Raw genomic sequence first — 17,928 nt, forward strand, 5'->3', positions numbered from 1 at the left:
TATTGCTCTTTTACATACTGTGGTTGCAAATAATAATAAAATATATATATATGATCCTTTCAATTTCTTTGTAGTTTTAATTTAACTGATAGGTGTCAATGAAAATAAACTGAACTTCTTTAAAATTCTAAAACATTACTGTATAAATATAGTCTACTTAAATCTTGTAGTAAAAGATCAAAAGATTCCTGAGGGTCCAAGAGAAAGTCAAATCCTACTTATTATTACCTAATCTAGATATTTTAAGAATATATTAAATTCAACAATACAATTAGTACTAAGATGGTCAACCCTCAAATGAAATAATGATTTTTTGTGACCAAAAATGATATACCAATCATGTATTTAAATCAGGCAACCAAGCCTGCTGAAAATCGAATGGAACTTACATGAACTTTAAAATATTTTCATTGCCAAGTTATAAAAATATATTTCCAAAAAAGAACAAAAATATTATATTCATTTTAACAGTTTCTTTCTCTCACGTATTTATGTAAATATATCACAGGTCATTTATCTTTCATATTATGTTAATATTAAACAGATCAACATTATAAAGTATGATAAAAATTAAATCCAAAATTAATCTGTTTTACCAATTTTGAAATAAGACATTGTTTCACATGAATTAAAATTTAAAATTATAACTCATGAATTATATTCTTACACGTATAAATATTTAGCCATTTGATAATACTTGAATATTTAACTATATATTCTATTTAGACATGGTAAAAGCAGCAAATCAATTTTTAAAAACCAAATTTAAAATTTAGTATCTAACAAGTTTCCAGAGACAATAGTATTAAAAAAATCAGTATTTTGGGCCGGGCGCGGTGGCTCACGCCTGTAATCCTAGCACTCTGGGAGGCCGAGGCGGGCGGATTGTTTGAGCTCAAGAGTTCGAAACCAGCCTGAGCAAGAGCGAGACCCCGTCTCTACTAAAAATAGAAAGAAATTAATCAGACAACTAAAAATATATAGAAAAAAAATTAGCCAGGCATGGTGGCGCATGCCTGTAATCCCAGCTACTCGGGAGGCTGAGGCAGAAGGATCACTTGAGCCCAGGAGTTTGAGGTTGCTGTGAGCTAGGCTGATGCCACAGCACTCACTCTAGCCCGGGGAAAAGAGTGAGACTCTGTCTCAAAAAATAAATAAATAAATAAATAAAAAATAAAAATCAGTATTTTGGTAAAAACTAGTAGAGCATACTTAATCCTGATTCTGAATCAAAGAATAATAAAACACATTCTTTAAAATCATTTCCTAGGGATAAAAACAGATTTATAGTATAAAAGAACTGACCTTTAAAAGTTCCTCTGACGTAGGACGATCTTGAGGGATTTTCTGGAGACAAGAATCTACAAAGTTGCGAAAATAATCAGACCTATTGTAAAGGAAAGTATCAAGTGAACATATTGCTATTTCTTTTAAAAACACATCCACAAATCATGTGCCTATTGGTGGGATGGGAAATGGAAAGGGAATGATTAAAAAAAGCACAGACTATACTTTCATAAGAGTGTATGAAAAGCTATCCAAAACCACTAATCACCCTTTACTGTTTTCCAAAGATAAATTTGCACAGATTATTTAAAAATTCTGCTCCCACATATTTAAATATCACAACTCATTCTATTAATATATTGAGGCAAAATGGGAAACGTCTATCTACTTTTTTTTTTTAGCATTTAAATCCAAGATAACTTTTTTTTTCCTTTTCCTTTTCTCTAAGTCATCTATCTCTCTTTCTTATTTTGCCCTTTGGATCATCTTCTATGCGTACTTCAGAACATTACTCTATCTGTTCTGGAGAGAGCATCTTTATACCTGAGTATTTGCTCCCCTGAGAAAACAGATAAGACTTCCATTAAACCTAGAAAACCTGTTATTTTTATGGCCGGGCGTGGTGGCTCATGCTTGTAATCCTAGCACTCTGGGAGGCTGAGGCGGGAGGATCACTCAAGGTCAGGAGTTTGAGACCAGCCTGAGTAAGAGCGATACGCCATCTCTACTAAAAATAGAAAGAAATTCTCTGGACAACTAAAAATATATAGAAAAAAATTAGCCAGGCATAGTGGCACATGCCTGCAGTCCCAGCTACTGGGGAGGCTGAGGCAGAAGGATCGCTCGACCCCAGGAGTTTAAGGTTGCTATAAGCTAGCCTGATACCACAGCACTCCAGCCCGGGCAACAGAGCAAGAATCTGTCTCAAAAAAAAAAAAAAGAAAACCAGTTATTTTTTAAAACATTAGAAGTCTGTAACATGTTATACAGTATTATTGACAAGAGTTCAGTGAGTAAGGCAGTAATAATAATTACCCCATCAATATTTGCTTCCAATATTTAAATAAGATTTTAAGTTCCTTATAGGCAAGAATTCGTCTATAAAACCCCAGTCTCAAACATAGCGTATAATGTAGTCTGTGCTCAATATATTATTTTTATGTATCATGCTATCGTTTTTATGTTTTTGTCTTCTCCAAAATTCATGTTGCAACTTAATCACCAATGCAACAGTATTAGGCTCTGCCCTCATGAATGGAATAATGGAGGGCTTGTGGAGTAAATGGAATAAAAAGGGTTTGTGGGAGTGAGTTCATTCTCTCTTGTTCTTCTGCCATGTGGGGACACAATGCTTCTCCCCTCCAAAGGATGCAGCTCAAAACACCATCTTGGAAGTGGAGAAACCAGGCCCTAACCTGCTGGGGCCTTGATCTTCAACTTCTCGGTCTCCAGAACCATGAGAAATACATTTCTGTTCTTTATAAATTACTCAGTCCCAGGTATTCTGTTACAGTAGCACAAAACAGACTAAAACATACCATAAATACTAAACTTGGTGCCAAAAGATTCTTTCTATGTATCTATACATATGTAACAAAAACTTATAAATGAATATGCCTTAATTATGTAATCTTTTAAAAAATTAAGCACCTCTAATTTATATCTCTATAAATTTAAAAATATTTATTAAATATGCTGGATATTCCCTAGAATTTTTCAAATGCTATGTCTACCCAAGCAATTAATTTTCTACCATAATTTTTTTATCAGTGATAAGAATCCTGGTTTTCTAAAATTGTCAATCTGTTCTCCATAAACTTCTTTACATGAATGGACTTAATTTTATCAAATCAAGAAAGTACTAAAAGAAACATCAGAGAAATCTGAATAATAAACACAATATCATAATATAATTAGAATGATTCCAAAGTTTTAAAATACCTGGTAATTTCAATAAAGTCAAATTATTTTACCTATACTTCATACCATATAAATTATAAACCATTCACCAATCAAATATTACAGGTTGTGACAATCTGTATATTTTTGCTATAAAATATCAATGCTTAAAATGCTATTTATTATATAATTAGGATTAATGTATTCCTAAATTTAAAGGAAAAGTAAAATATAAATTATAAAAATAAATAGTTTCTGCATCTATGTGACATCATCTATTTTTTTTCCGGAACTGAGTTATATATATGCTATGAAGTGGAGGGATGATAAAGGATAAATATTTTAAAAGGCAAAATAAACCTATTTTAATATCTCTTCAAGTAATACATTTTACCTAACTGAAATTAAATCATTTTGATAACAGATTATGAAAAAGCATTTCATGTATACAATGCTGAGCAATATATCTTTTAGTAATACTCACCATTCATTAGATTGTAGTGTAGGGGATTCATTTTGGGCTATGTGATATAAGGCACTCATTGCATTCATATTAAATAAAGGAGGCTTCCTTTCCGCTATAAAAGAAAGGAAATTTCCTGTTAAAATATGTGTCTGTTATACAGGGGTATTCAAGTACTCTTCAGATTTTTTTTAATTTTTATTTTTTTACCTGCATCAAGTTTTATGTTAAATTTTTTCTATAAAATTTTTAAAAAATATTTATTTTGAAAGTCTTAAACTTACCTCATAAAAAGCAGAGTTCAAAGAACTTTTTCAAATGAGTCAATTGAGAATAAACTGCTAATCTGATGCCCCACCATTCCTAAATACTTGAGCGTATACTTCCCATAAACAAGAACATTTTCCTAAAGAACCATAATACGTCCATTAAATTGGGCCATTTAATACCAACACATGAATCATCTAATCCTCAACCCCCATTCAAGTTTCATTCAAATGTTCCAATAATGTCCTATGTAGCAAAAGTGAGCTTTCATCATTTGCATTCTTCAAGGAATTTGCTCGTTTCATCCAAGTTGTCAAACTTGACACAAAATTGTTCATATTTCCCCATTATCCTTTCAATATCTATAAAATCTATGGTGACTGTCACCTCTTATTTCTGGTATTTGAAATTTGTCTCCTCTATTTTTTTCCTGATCAATCTTGCTACAGGTTTATCAATTTTTTTGATCTTCTCAAAGTACTAGTTTTTGGCTTCATTGATTTTCTGTGCTGTTTTTCAGTTTCCTATTCAAATGATTTCTGCTTTGATCCTTATTATCCCCTTTCGACTGCTTATTTTAGGTTCGATTTGCTCCTTTTCCTAGTTTCTTAAGATGAAAATTGAAATCATGACCATGGCAATTTTGAAGTATAGTTGGCCCTCCACATCTGAGGATTCTGCATCCACAGACTGAAATCAACCAATTGAAATATTTCAGCTGAGGATTGAAAATATTTGTTAAAAAAAAAAATCATCATATAAATTTGAAAACAATATAGTGTAACAACTATTTACACAGCATTTAAATTATATTAGGTATCATAAGTAACCTAGAGATGATTTAAAGTATATGGGAGGATATACATAGGTTATACGCAAATGCTATGCCATTTTATATTAAGGGCTTTGAGCATCTACAGATGTTGGTATCTGCAGGGGTCCTGGAACCAATCCCCTGCAGATACTGAGATATACAGGACTCCTGAATATCCTTCGATTTGGGTTTCTCTGATATTTTCTACTACTAGATTTGGGCTATATACTTTTGGCAGAAATATCACAGAAGTAATGCTATGTATTGCTCACTGTATCCTATGAAGTGGCACATGATTTTGAGTGGTCCTGTTACTGACAATCACTATGATCACTTAATTAAGGTCCATGTCTGCCAGGCTTCTTCATGGTAAAGTTTCTCTTTTCTCCTTTGTAATTAATAAACATTTTATGAGAAGGTACTTTGAATCCACATAAATATCCTGTTTCTCATAAAACTTACATTTTATTCTTTATCTATTTATTATATGGATTCATATTTATATTTATAGATTTATATTTAATAAATTATAATCTATCATTTACTTATTTATTTATTTTTGAAACAGAGTCTCACTCTGTCACCTGGGCTACAGTGTAGTGGCATCATCATAGCTCACTGCAACCTCAAACTTGTGGGCTCAAGCAATCCTACTGAATAGCTGGGACCAGCCTGGGCAACAGAGCAAGACCCTGTCACAAAAAACCAAACCAAACAAAAAAACTCAAAAAACCAAAAAAACTCCCATTACAAAGGAACTCTATTTTATGAACTAGAATAAAAAGAAGCTAGATAGCCCAGAAAAATAAGAAGCCATTTCACAGAAATTGCAAAGTTTAGACAGATTTCATTCTAAGCAGTGCAATTAGCCAACAAACACTTTCTAATCAAATAAATCTTAAAATATATCAATGAAACCTAACAGGACCATTAATGCAATTTCCCTATCACCAAGGGGCATATGTATGCATTAGCCAGAATAAGTATGTAAAAGGACCCCATGGGCAAAGAGTACATTAACCATCTTCTCTGCATTTATATCGAGGCTGCTTAAGAAATTAATTAGGATCTACAGATAGGAAGAAGAATCATGGATAAAAGATTAGAGATTAGAGTTTAGGATACTTAAAGGTACTTTCAAAAAGAAGAAATATTTTGCAAACTACAAATTAAGAACAAGAGATAATAAGAGAATGACATTATGATAATCTCCAAATCTCTGTCTGCAGATGCTGTCAAACTATAAAATAAGCAGGATGATATAGAACTTGAAGGGCATGGTTAATGCAGGAATTCCAACAAAAGCTAAAATATTTAAAGATTACATTATTTTGGAGAAAAAATTAGACTGCAAGATAGAATAAGTCTGCCAGTAACAGATATTATAAACATTTATCTACTGTATAACAATAAACACGCTTTTACCTTTATTTTACCTCAATTTTCCTATTTGTTTTAGAAAACTACTCAAATCCAGATGGATAATGATTAATCAAAGTTACAAATGGATTTTAGTTTTAATGTGTTATTTTCAGTCCCTAACCACTCCTTTTAGAATGATTCAATTAAATACTCCCAATATTTCTCACTTTTAAATAAAGTTTAATGGAAGGTTCTTATAAGAAGAAAAAAAGGAAAGACAATTAGGCTGGTGGGGGGAAGCTTGGGGAATCAAGAGCAAGAAGATGGCCATCATCTTCAATTACAGTGACAGCTCACCTGGCTCACAGTGTGAATGTTAATAAGTTAACATTCCAATGCTTTTAGCATAGTTCCACTTACCAGCAACGAACAAAATGTGTGCATAAAATCAAACAGCTATGGCAACCTGAGTCCAGTCTTTCTCCCTCACTGCAAGACCCCACTGCAATGGTCCCTATACCTATCACCATGTCCCCTCCTTTGAATAAAGTCTGCCTTACTGTCTTTAAAAATAAAATCAAATGGTTATAATATGTTATGCAGTCTGATACCTAATTTTCATATCTAACACAAAGTGATAATTACCCTAGGTAGAGGTTAAATAATTGATGAGTGCTTTAGAGACCTTCTATAGATGATAAATCTGGTAATCATAGACATATTCTAAGTGTTTAACAAGTACTCATCAACATTAGACACAGATACCTCAAATTTAATTAAAACCACAGTAGAAAATTATTTTAGACCTAATTCGACCAAGCAAATATAATATACCTAATCTAATTACCAGAAAACCAAAGTGAAAACTTTAATAGATTTATTGGTCCCCTTAGGAATTGACATATAAGATAAAAATCTATAATTTGGTGTAGAAACGGAGGTAAAACACTGATCAAAACTTAATCCACAGGCCGGGCGCGGTGGCTCACGCCAGTAATCCTAGCACTCTGGGAGGCCGAGGCGGGCGGATTGTTTGAGCTCAGGAGTTCGAAACCAGCCTCAGCAAGAGCAAGACCCCGTCTCTACTAAAAATAGAAAAAAAATAAATCGACAAACAAAAAATATATAGAAAAAATTAGCCGGGCGTGGTGGTACATGCCTGTAGTCCCAGCTACTCAGGAGGCTGAGGCAGAAGGATTGCTTAAGCCCAGGAGTGTGAGGTTGCTGTGAGCTAGGCTGACGCCATGGCACTGACTCTAGCCCAGGCAAAAGAGTGAGACTATGCCTCAAAAAAAAAAAAAAAAAAAAAAAAAACTTAAGCCACAATAACGAAGAACAATGCTTACCTAGTTCAATACACGTTATTCCAAGAGACCATACATCTACTTTGCCATCATACTGTCCTTCATCCATGGCTAAAATTACTTCTGGGGCCATCCTAAAATATAAAACGTTCATTTAAATTAAAGTTTAAAAAGTATACTATTCTTTGAGAATGTCATGACCATCTGTATGGAGAACACTGGTTTGAATTCCAGCGAATATATCTGGACATAAGAATTTTTATAATGGCAAATAAGTGCATTGCAGGTTGTGCGGTAAATATTTAGCAATGCATATATTTAGATTCATTCTCACCATTTGTCATGACCATGTAATAGTATCCCAAAAGAAGGAGCCCTCCAAAGCAGGACTGTATTCTGCATCTGTTCAAGTTTGCAGATTCTGCTATTACATGTCATTTAGGCCAGTGGTTCTCAAATATTTTGGTCTCAGGATCTCACTACAAAAGTCTAATTTTTGCTTGAAAGATTGAATTTTGTCATTGGCAACAAATACTATCAGTTGTTTTTCTTTTTTTTTCTCTCACCACTATACAAATGAGGAGGCTGTTTTTCTTGAAGTTGACAGGCTCACTCCATTTGAGAAAATATCTGCTACAATAACCAAGATTGAATAACCATAGTTTGTGTGTACCTTTCTTTTAAAAAGAAAAGGTATTCCATGATAAAAGCAGCTTACAACTCAATTACACAATTACCAATTTTATGGGTATCTTAGTTATAAAATGAAACATCAATTCATATCTTCAACTACAGTCTAACCTTGTATTTCATTTGTATTTGGTGTTAAGCCAGACAACAGTTGCTGACTGCTTCATTAAGAAGCAGGTACTCCCAGTGTGCGTGGGTGTGTGCATGCATGCACATATGTATGTATATAAAGACATGGATATGTATTCAGTTCTTGTGTTCCAAATATACCATATATTATACAAATATGTAATAAAGTATTAATAAAAGTAAACCTTCAAGTGCCAATAATGGTGTTTCACAAGTATTCTTTAAGATGTTGAAGTAAGTTTGGGAAATTACTAAGTTAAGCAAAGTTAAAGAAGTACTCTTTGTGTTTTTCACTGCAGGACTTTACATGGCTTCTATAATAGCTAATATTCATCACCAATTTCTACAGAGAATCATTAAGAAGTATTATTGGCTCAGAGAACACTTTTTTTATAAAAGGGAAGGGAACTTCTATACAACAGGGTTTTACACAAAAAATTTTTGGTCATCTAGTGCAGTGGTCTTTAACTTTTTAAATTCATTTACCTCCCAGAATTTATAAAAACTATATTTCCTTTGCACATTTTGGGGTTGATATCTACATTTTATAAATTTAATAGCTGCAAAAAGCTGGGTGCGATGGCTCATGCCTGTAATCCCAACACTTTGGTAGGTGGAGGTAGGAGGATTGCTTGAGGCCAGGAGTTCTAGATCGACCTGGGCAAAATAGCAAGACCCCATCTCTAAAAAAATTAATTAAAAAAAAATTAGCTGGGCATGATGGAGCACACCTATAGTAACAGCTACACTGGAGGCTGAAATGAGAGGATCACTTGAGCCCAGGAGTTCAAAGTTACAGTGAGCTATGATTGAGCCATTGTACCCAGCCTAGGTAACAGAGTGAGACCCTGTTTCACAAAAAATAAATAAATAGTTGTAAGAGATATAATGTATAGCATATATATATATATATATACTGTATTGTATATGTACTTTAAAAATATTTAAAACTTGGAGATGCAGAATTAGTTCATTCAATCTATTAAAATCACTGCCATATAACCTAATTAGCAAAGCCAGTCTTCATGGTCATATCAATTAGACAAATCAGAACCGTTTTCTGTCAGAAAAAAGTTGGACTTCATTTTTCAATGTAAACAAACATGTTAACATGTTCTATGACAACCATCTCAGTTCTGAATTCTACACTAGAAAAATAAAAAGAAGCGGGGGGGGGGTGGCTATCAGGGAAGAAAGAAAAAGTGAGGAGTGAAAGGAAGAAAAGGGAGATGACTGGAAAGGCACAGGGCCTCGCCATGAGTTTGTGCCCTGAACCTTCAATATTTGTCATAAATGCTATACATTCTCAAAATGTCTCTCTAGTGTGCCTGTGAGTTTTTTACATCTAAGAACAATGCATCATTGTAATATTGAGGATTAGAGAGAAGCCTTTCTTTTAAAACAGGAAAAGGGAGATTTGAAAGGCAGGTGGGAAAGAAGATGCAGTGGACCTACGGCACTACTCTCAGCATATATAAAAAGGATACAAATGGAAGTTAAACACCTGAAAAATTATTCCCTGCAAACTTGATGACAGATACATACTGTATTATTCAAGGATGAAACTAGATGCCTAGAATTTGCTTCAAAATAACAGGGTGAGGGGAAAGAAAAGAAAGTATACAGGGCAGGACTGGCCATATGATAATGTTGTTGGGCTGGGTGACTGGTATGTAAGCCTTCATCATACTTATGTCTACTTTTATATATGTTTGACCAAATTAGCTATAAGTCTTTAAGTACTATTAGGCTGAAGATAAGTGATACAGTAAACATAATCTAAAGAAAACATATAAATTACCACTAGCATGTATATCTCCTCCTCTATTTGAATTTTATTAAACTTTTTCATTCTAACACCAAATATATAATGCAGATAGGAAGAAGAAAGCAAATGTGGCCAGGACAAAATGAAAAAATAAGGAGATGCAAGGGCAGCACTCTAAATCTATATTTAAAACTAAGTATAATGCTTAAAGTAAAAATGTCCAGAATAGTATTATATTTCCATGAAAAAGATAAGACATCTGAAAAAAGTACAACCACACATTGCTTATTTCATTTATGAGGACCAATACCAGATAGAACTATTCTTACCAATATGGTGTTCCCACAAAGGAATTGGCAGGAGATGCCATGGAAGCAGATCCAAAGTCAGCAAGTTTCACCTGGCCTGGTTCTGTCAGAAGGATATTTCCTGCTTTGATATCTCTGGGTTTAAGGAACGCAGAAAATTATTTATCTTTCTGTGTGTTTAAAATTAGATTCTGTTTAAACTCAAAATGGATTGTGTTTAAAATGAGAAAAATCAAATAAGAATTCGTAAGATAGGAAAGGAGAAATCAAAATAATTAAATGCTGGGATAATCTCACAATTCTGATAAAAAGAATTAAGATTCAAATAAAATAAAAAATACACAATTCAAAGAAACATAGTAACAATTTTCTAACAGAGAAAGCAAATAGCAGTAAGAAAACAAAAGACAGAAAATCAGGTAATTGCAGCATATAGTTTAGTTTGAATTTCTGTTTTTAAAAATATAATTTAATTAGTGAACAGCCCCTTCAGAAAGTGTAAGATTTCTGAGCACCACACTTAATGTAAAAACAAAAAGCAAGAAAGAAAAGAAAAAAGAACTTTATCCTCCAAACTTGGTTTTTAAAAAAAGGATTATTCATATCATTACCAAACTTTAGCATAGTTCTAACTAAATATAAAATTCAAACTGAAACATATGGATAATGTATATCAATAATCCCAAATTTTCTTTCAAACTTACTTTTCTGAAGCATCAAACACAGAGTTTATTCAAACTAAGAAAATTATAGATATTTATATAAAGGGGTTATATGTCCAATGGGTACTAGTATAACATACACTTAACCGCTCAAAAATTAAGATAGAAAAACTAAATTTTCTAGCACTTATCAATTTTTACTATGGTATTTTAATGTATATAATTAAGTGAATCTATTTTCATTTCATTTGATAATTTAATTTAAAATGGAGAGGCACAATGAAGTTGAGAAAACCTTAGGTTATAATTCAAAAGATGCCATTCACTTACTTACTAGCATGAGGATTTCTCTCAGACCTTACTATCTTCATCTAAAAAAATGATAACCCATTAACTCACAATGGCCCTATTATATTATTTAATATGTATTGCCTGGTTCACATGAACAAAAAATGCTAATTTCCTTTTAAAACATCAAGAAAAAAATACCAGTGCCAAAAATGCATTATAACATGGTTTAATTTCAAAGTTACTATACATTATCAAAGACTAATGCTCAAAAGCATAGTCTTAAGTAGCTTCCATTTGTCCATTTAATGGAATCAAAGGCAGAAATATGGCATTATCAGTTACCAGAAAAACAAAGATGTAGGTTTAGCTCTGGCTCTAATTTATTTGGAATTGCAACTTTTGGGAAATTGTAGTCACAAATTGGGACATCAGTTTCTTTACCTGTAAAATGAAAAACTATGTGATCCTCCTAATGCCCTTTCCGGTATGCAAATTAAATGATTCTACAATTAAATTTCTACCACAAATCCATAAAGTGTACATACTTTAGAAGGCCCAGCAGCACACGTGGGCAAAGACAAAAATTATCCTAAATAGAAAGATCAAGTGTATGTCCATTTTAAGATGTGGGTGATCTAAAAAAAAATGTGAGTTTATATAATTTTATTTAGCTGTAACCAACAAAAATTTCAGGATTAATAAATTCTCAGGTTGATAAATGCAACAAGCTATTTGCTTGTCAATATATGACAATTTCCAAAGCACTTACCTATGGATCATGGTATGAGAATGTAAGTAAGCTAATCCCTGGAGAGCACCATGTGTAATTGCTGCTATTTCCACTTCTTGTAATGGCTTTTTGTGAACTTAAAGTAAGAATTTATTTGAAAATAATTACTACATAGAACATTTGTTTTGTTTGTTTAAGAACATAAATTTGTTTAAAACATAAATGTACAAGTCTAATATATGGGAACTATTTCAAGAAAGTGATATTTAGCAGGAAGAGATTTATTTTCCAAGATGATAAAACAAAGCTATTAAACTTTACAACTCAGTACACAGTTGTGTCAGCTGTTAAAGTATATTTCACAGCCAATTTTCCTCTTAGCTAACAATATTAAACAATTATTTGGTGATATAAAAACAAATAACAAAAGAAGTTTTCCCTTTATTATCACTTATTGTTTTGAGCAGAATGACAGAGAATCTAGAAAAATGCTTATAAAGTTACAATGAGAAAACTTGCATATTTTATGCTACTATATAATATTTAATGAGGATAGCACAAACTATGCTGAGTATCTGCAAAAGTCTAAGGTTTGTAACTCCCTCTGGAAAATTTTACATTATTGACTATTAACATTATTTAAATAATCTCTAAATTATCATTTTATTCTATTAATACTTGTTTTATGAATCAAAGGAAACCTACCTTCTAGTAAGTCTGAAGCAGATCCTAAACAATATTCCATTACAAGCTACATGGGGGAAAAAAATTATGAAAACATTAAAATATACTATTGTAAAGATTCTATTTGAGATAAATTCACTCAGGAGATAATAAGATAGTTTGAAATAAAATACTCTAGTCATCATTTGCCTTAAGAAATAAAGTTAGGTATTCAGCAATTTGTTAAATGCATACATAAAGTTAAGCCAATGATACATTAATCTTTTAATAATGTCAACACGTAATCACTTCTGTAGGCTGGGTATTTCATGTATAATTACTATTATGAAGAAATATACATACACTGCTACCATTAACCTATAGTAACAATATTGATCATTACTAGGAGGCAAAAAACTGTGTTCAGTTCAGAATTCAACCAAATGTGGATCAAAAATATTTGGGAAAAAAATACAACAAAAATAGTATGAAAAAGCTAATGCAGTATAACAACTATTTACATTGTATTAGGTATTATAAATAATCTAGAGATGATTTAAATAATATGGGAGGATGTATACAGGTTATACACAAATATGCCACTTTATATAAGGGATTTGAGCATCCTTGAATTTTGGTATCCTGGGGTGGGTGGTGATGGAACCAATCCCCCTAGTTAACATGGGACAATTGTACAAAGCTTAGGTTACAGCTTAAATGTTTCTTTCTTTCTTTCTTTTTTTTTTTTAACAGGGCCTCGCTCTGTTATCCAGGCTATCAAGCAGTGGCCTGATCATAGCTCACTACAACCTCCAACTCCTAGGCTCAAGTGATCCTCCTAGCTCAGCCTTCCAAGTAGCTGGGACTACACCTGGCTGTGCCACTGCATCTGGCTGATTTTTTAATTTTTTTGTAGAGACAGGGTCTTGTTATGTTGTGCAGGTTGGTCTCAAACTGCTAGCTTCAAGCAATCCTCCTGTCTCAGCCCCCCAAAGTGCTAGGATTACAGATGTGAGCTACCACATCCAGCCTTAAATGCTTCTATTAAAGCAAATACAGAGCACCTTCTACATGCCAGATATTTTATATATATATTAACCAATTTAATCCTCACAACAACCTTATGAGGTAGGTCCTATTATTACCCTTATTTCACAGATGAACCTTGAAAGAGAGAGGTAATTTGCCTAAATGTCACGGCTTTTTCTTTAAACACAGACTCAATTTTAGAAACCATCACTATCACCGCCAAAATAAAATGGAGAAAAATGCACCAAACATTAAAAATTTAAATCTAAGTATACTAAAAAGATAATTAGCTATGGCTTATTAATTATTCAAAATAAGGTGCCACTCCTGGTAACAACAGGGAAAAATTAATTTCTACTTCTTATAAGAAAGTGTATCAATTCTCTACCTTTAATATTGTTCAGCCAAGGAATCATGATCAGTTCAAATTTCACCAGGATTCACCTAAATTTTACCAAGATCTTTCTGGTTAAATGGATTACAAATACATTTATGTCAAACAGATATATGCTAACTTTCAACCTCAAGTAATAGGATTGTTTTCACAAGTTTGAATGGAACTACTAAAACTGTCAGAGGACATTTTACAATACAAATGAAGGTTGGCAGGATTCTGAAAAATCTCTTCAGTAAACTTGCAAAAGTTCTATTATTTCTTATTGTCTAGGAAATGCTAGTCTTCCTCTCAGTATGAACTAAAATTTCAGGTGTTTTTGCATGTTTTTACATAACCACTATAAGACATTCTGAATTAATTCATTATAAACCAAACCAACTAAAATTATGAGGAGAGAGAAGATACCAACCCATGCTGTGTGTTCACGTAAATAACAGCCTTTGTATTCTATACTGTTGGGATGTTTTATTCTTTGTAGAAACTTCACTTCCTTAATAATATCCTGCCATTTCTGTGGGGAGAAAAAGAGGAGTAAGTGAAGGAATTATGAACAGGTACTTTTCTGTAGAAAGTTATATAAGAAAAAAAGTAATTACTGGATTAAGAGGGGTTAACGAGAACATACAATTTTGCTTTATTTGTAATTTTTAGATGAAATGTCAAAATAAAAAATTTAAAACAAATTATATTCTTATATAGGGAATGATTTACCTTAATTTACTGTACTTCACCTTATCATGCTTCACAGATAATGCATCCTTTTTTTTAAAAAACAATTTGAAGGTTTGTGGCAACCCTTCATCAGACAAGACTGTCAAGGCCTTTTTTCCAACAGTATGTGCTGAATTTGTATCTCTATCACATTTTGGTAACTCTCACAATATTTCAAACTTTTTCAGTATTATTATGTGTCTTACAGTGATCTGTGATCAGTGATCTTTGATGTTACTATGGTAATTGTTTTGGGGAGCCAGGAACTATGCCCATATAAGATGACAAACTCAATTGATAAATGTGAGTTTTCTGACTGATCTACTAACCAGCTGGTTCCTGTTTCTCTCCTTTTCCCAGGCCTTCCTATTCCCCAAGACACAATGTTTTCCTCTAGAATTCTTATGGTTTTATGCCTTACATTTAAGTCTTTTATCCATCTTGAATTAATTTTTGTGAGTAGTGAGCGATATGGATCTTACTTCATTCTTCTGCATGTGGCTATCCAATTTTCCCAGCTCCATTTCTTGAATAGAGGCTTGTTTCTCCAGTGTATATTTGTTGTCTGATTTGTCAAAAGATCACTTGGCTGTTTGTGGATGGTTTTATATCTCTCTTTGTTCCATTGGTCTATTTTTGTGTCAATATTATCATGCTGTTTGTGACTATACCTTTGTAATATAGTTTGAAGTCTGGTAATGTAATGCCTCCAGGTTTGTTCTTTTGGCTTAAGATTCCTTTGGCTATTTGGGCTCTTTCCTGGTTCCAAATGAAGTTATTTTTTCTAGATCTGTGAAATATGATGTTGGCATTTTCATGGGGATTACACTGAATCTGTAAATCACTTTGGATAGTATGGACATTATTACAATGTTGATCCTACTGATCCAGGAGCATGATATGTTTTTGCATTTGTTTGTGTCATCTGCGATTTCTTTCCTCAGTGTTTCATAGTTCTCTTTCTAGAGATCTTTCATGTCCTTGGTTAAGTATATTCCTAGGTATTTTATTTTCTTTGTAGCTATTGTGAATGGTATTGGGTTTCTGATTTGACTCTCAGCTTGACTGTTACTGGTGTATAGGAATGCTACTGATTTGTGTACACTGATTTTGTCTGAGACACTGCCAAATTTGTCAATCCCAGGAGTCTCTTGGTGGAGTTTTTGGGGTTTTATAGATATAAAACAGTATCATCAGCAAAAAGTGATAGTTTGACCTCCTCATTCCCGATTTGGACACCCTTTCTTTCTCTTACCTGATCGCTCTGACTAGAACCCCCAGCACCATGTTGAATAGAAGTGGTGACAGTTGGCATATTTATCTTGCTCCAGTTCTTAGTGGGAATGCTTTCAACTTTTCCCCATTCAGTATTATGCTGGCTGTGGGTTTGTCATATATGGCTTTTATAATCTGGAGATATGTTCCTTCTATGCCTAGTTGGTTGAGGGTTTTTATTATGAAATGGTGCTAATTTTGTCGAATGATTTTTCTGCATCTATCGAGATAATCATGTGGGCTTTGTTTTTGCTTCTGTTTATGTGGTGAATCTCATTATTGATTTATGTATGTTGAACCATCCTTGCATCCCTGGGATGAAGCCCACTTGGACATGGTGGGTTTTTTTTTTTTTTTTGATCGGTTTACTAGTATTTTATTGAGGATTTTTGTATCTATATTCATAAGGGATATTGGTCTGTAGTTTTCTTTTTTTGTTGTGTCCTTTACTGGCTTTGGTATGGTGATACCGGCTTTGTAGAATGAGTTGGGGAGGATTCCCTCCTTCTCAATGTTATGAAATAATTTCTGCCATATGGGTACCAGCTCTTCATTGTATTAATAGGTCTGGTAAAATTCAGCTGTGAATCCATTTCGTGCAGGGCTTTTGTTGGAAGCTTTTTTATTAATGCTTCAATCTTGTTGCTCATTACTGGTCTGTTCAGGAGTTCTATTTCTCCCTGATTGATTCTTGGGAGGTTGCGTGTTTCCAGGAATATGTCCTTTTCCTCTACTTTTTCCAGTTTGTGTGCGTAGAGATTTTCATAGTATTCCCAAATGATATTTTGTATTTCTGTGGTACCAGTTGTAATATTTCCTTTTTCATTTCTGATTAAGCTTATTTGGGTCCTTTCTCTTCTATTCTTGGTTAATCTAGCAAAAGGTTTATCAATTTTGTTTATCTTTTCAAAGAACCCACAAGGACTCACACAGAATCAAAGTGAAGGGATGGAAAACAATATTCCATGCAAATGGAAACCAAAAAAAAGCAGATGTAGCCATTTTCATATCAAATAAAATGGACTTTAAATCAATAATAGTAAAGAAAGACAAAGATGGTAATTACATAATGGTAAAGGGAACAAATTCAACAAGAAGATATAACAATACTAAATATTTATGCACCTAACTAACACAGGAGCACCCGGATTGATAAAGCAAACCCTACCAGATCTAAGGAAAGAGATAAACAGCAGCTTTGTAATTGCTGGGGACGTCAACACCCCACTGACAGAACTGGACAGATCATCCAAGCAGAAAATAAATAAACATTGGATGTAAATGGGATTCTAGAACAAACGTGCCTAACAGACATTTACAGAACATTTTACCCAACAACTACTGACTATACATTCTTTTGATCGCCATATGGAACATTCTCCAAGACTGATCCTATCTTAGGCCACAAAACATGTCTCAATAAATTAAAAAAAAAAAAACAGAAATCAGACTACATATCTTCTGACACCACAGTGGAATAAAACTAGAAATCAACTCCAAGAGAAATACTCAATTCTACATGATGTCATGGAAATGAAACAATCTGCTGTTGAACAATTACTGGGTCAATAATGAAATTAAAATGGAAAACAAAAGATTCCTCAAACTGAATGACAAAGGGAACACAAGCTATCAAAATCCATGGGATTGAGGAAAAGCAATCCTAAGGGGAAAATTCATAGCCTTAAAAAATACCTACATGAAAAAGACAGACAGGGCTGGGCGCGGTGGCTCACGCCTGTAATCCTAGCTCTCTGGGAGGCCGAGGCGGGCGGACTGTTTGAGCTCAGGAGTTCGAAACCAGCCTGAGCAAGAGCGAGACCCCGTCTCTACTAAAATTAGAAAGAAATTAATTGGACAACTAAAAATGTATAGAAAA

The 17,928-nt window shown here is 33.2% G+C and overlaps 1 protein-coding gene across 1 annotated transcript in view; it reads right to left on the reverse strand.

Annotated features, from left to right (window-relative positions):
- TAOK1 (TAO kinase 1) overlaps positions 1–17,928 on the reverse strand; it is a 129,349-nt gene that overhangs the window by 32,723 nt on the left and 78,698 nt on the right. Inside the window, exons 4-10 of the mRNA XM_012657322.1 lie at positions 14,473–14,574; positions 12,680–12,725; positions 12,014–12,110; positions 10,313–10,426; positions 7,439–7,530; positions 3,671–3,764; positions 1,306–1,387 (exon numbers count right to left, since the gene is read on the reverse strand). Of these exons, the coding sequence (XP_012512776.1) occupies positions 1,306–1,387; positions 3,671–3,764; positions 7,439–7,530; positions 10,313–10,426; positions 12,014–12,110; positions 12,680–12,725; positions 14,473–14,574 (627 nt within the window). The remainder of the gene's footprint in view (positions 1–1,305; positions 1,388–3,670; positions 3,765–7,438; positions 7,531–10,312; positions 10,427–12,013; positions 12,111–12,679; positions 12,726–14,472; positions 14,575–17,928) is intronic.

The sequence above is a fragment of the Propithecus coquereli genome, unplaced genomic scaffold (assembly GCF_000956105.1).
Source record: "Propithecus coquereli isolate 6110/MARCELLA unplaced genomic scaffold, Pcoq_1.0 Scaffold536, whole genome shotgun sequence".
NCBI lineage: Eukaryota > Metazoa > Chordata > Mammalia > Primates > Indriidae > Propithecus > Propithecus coquereli.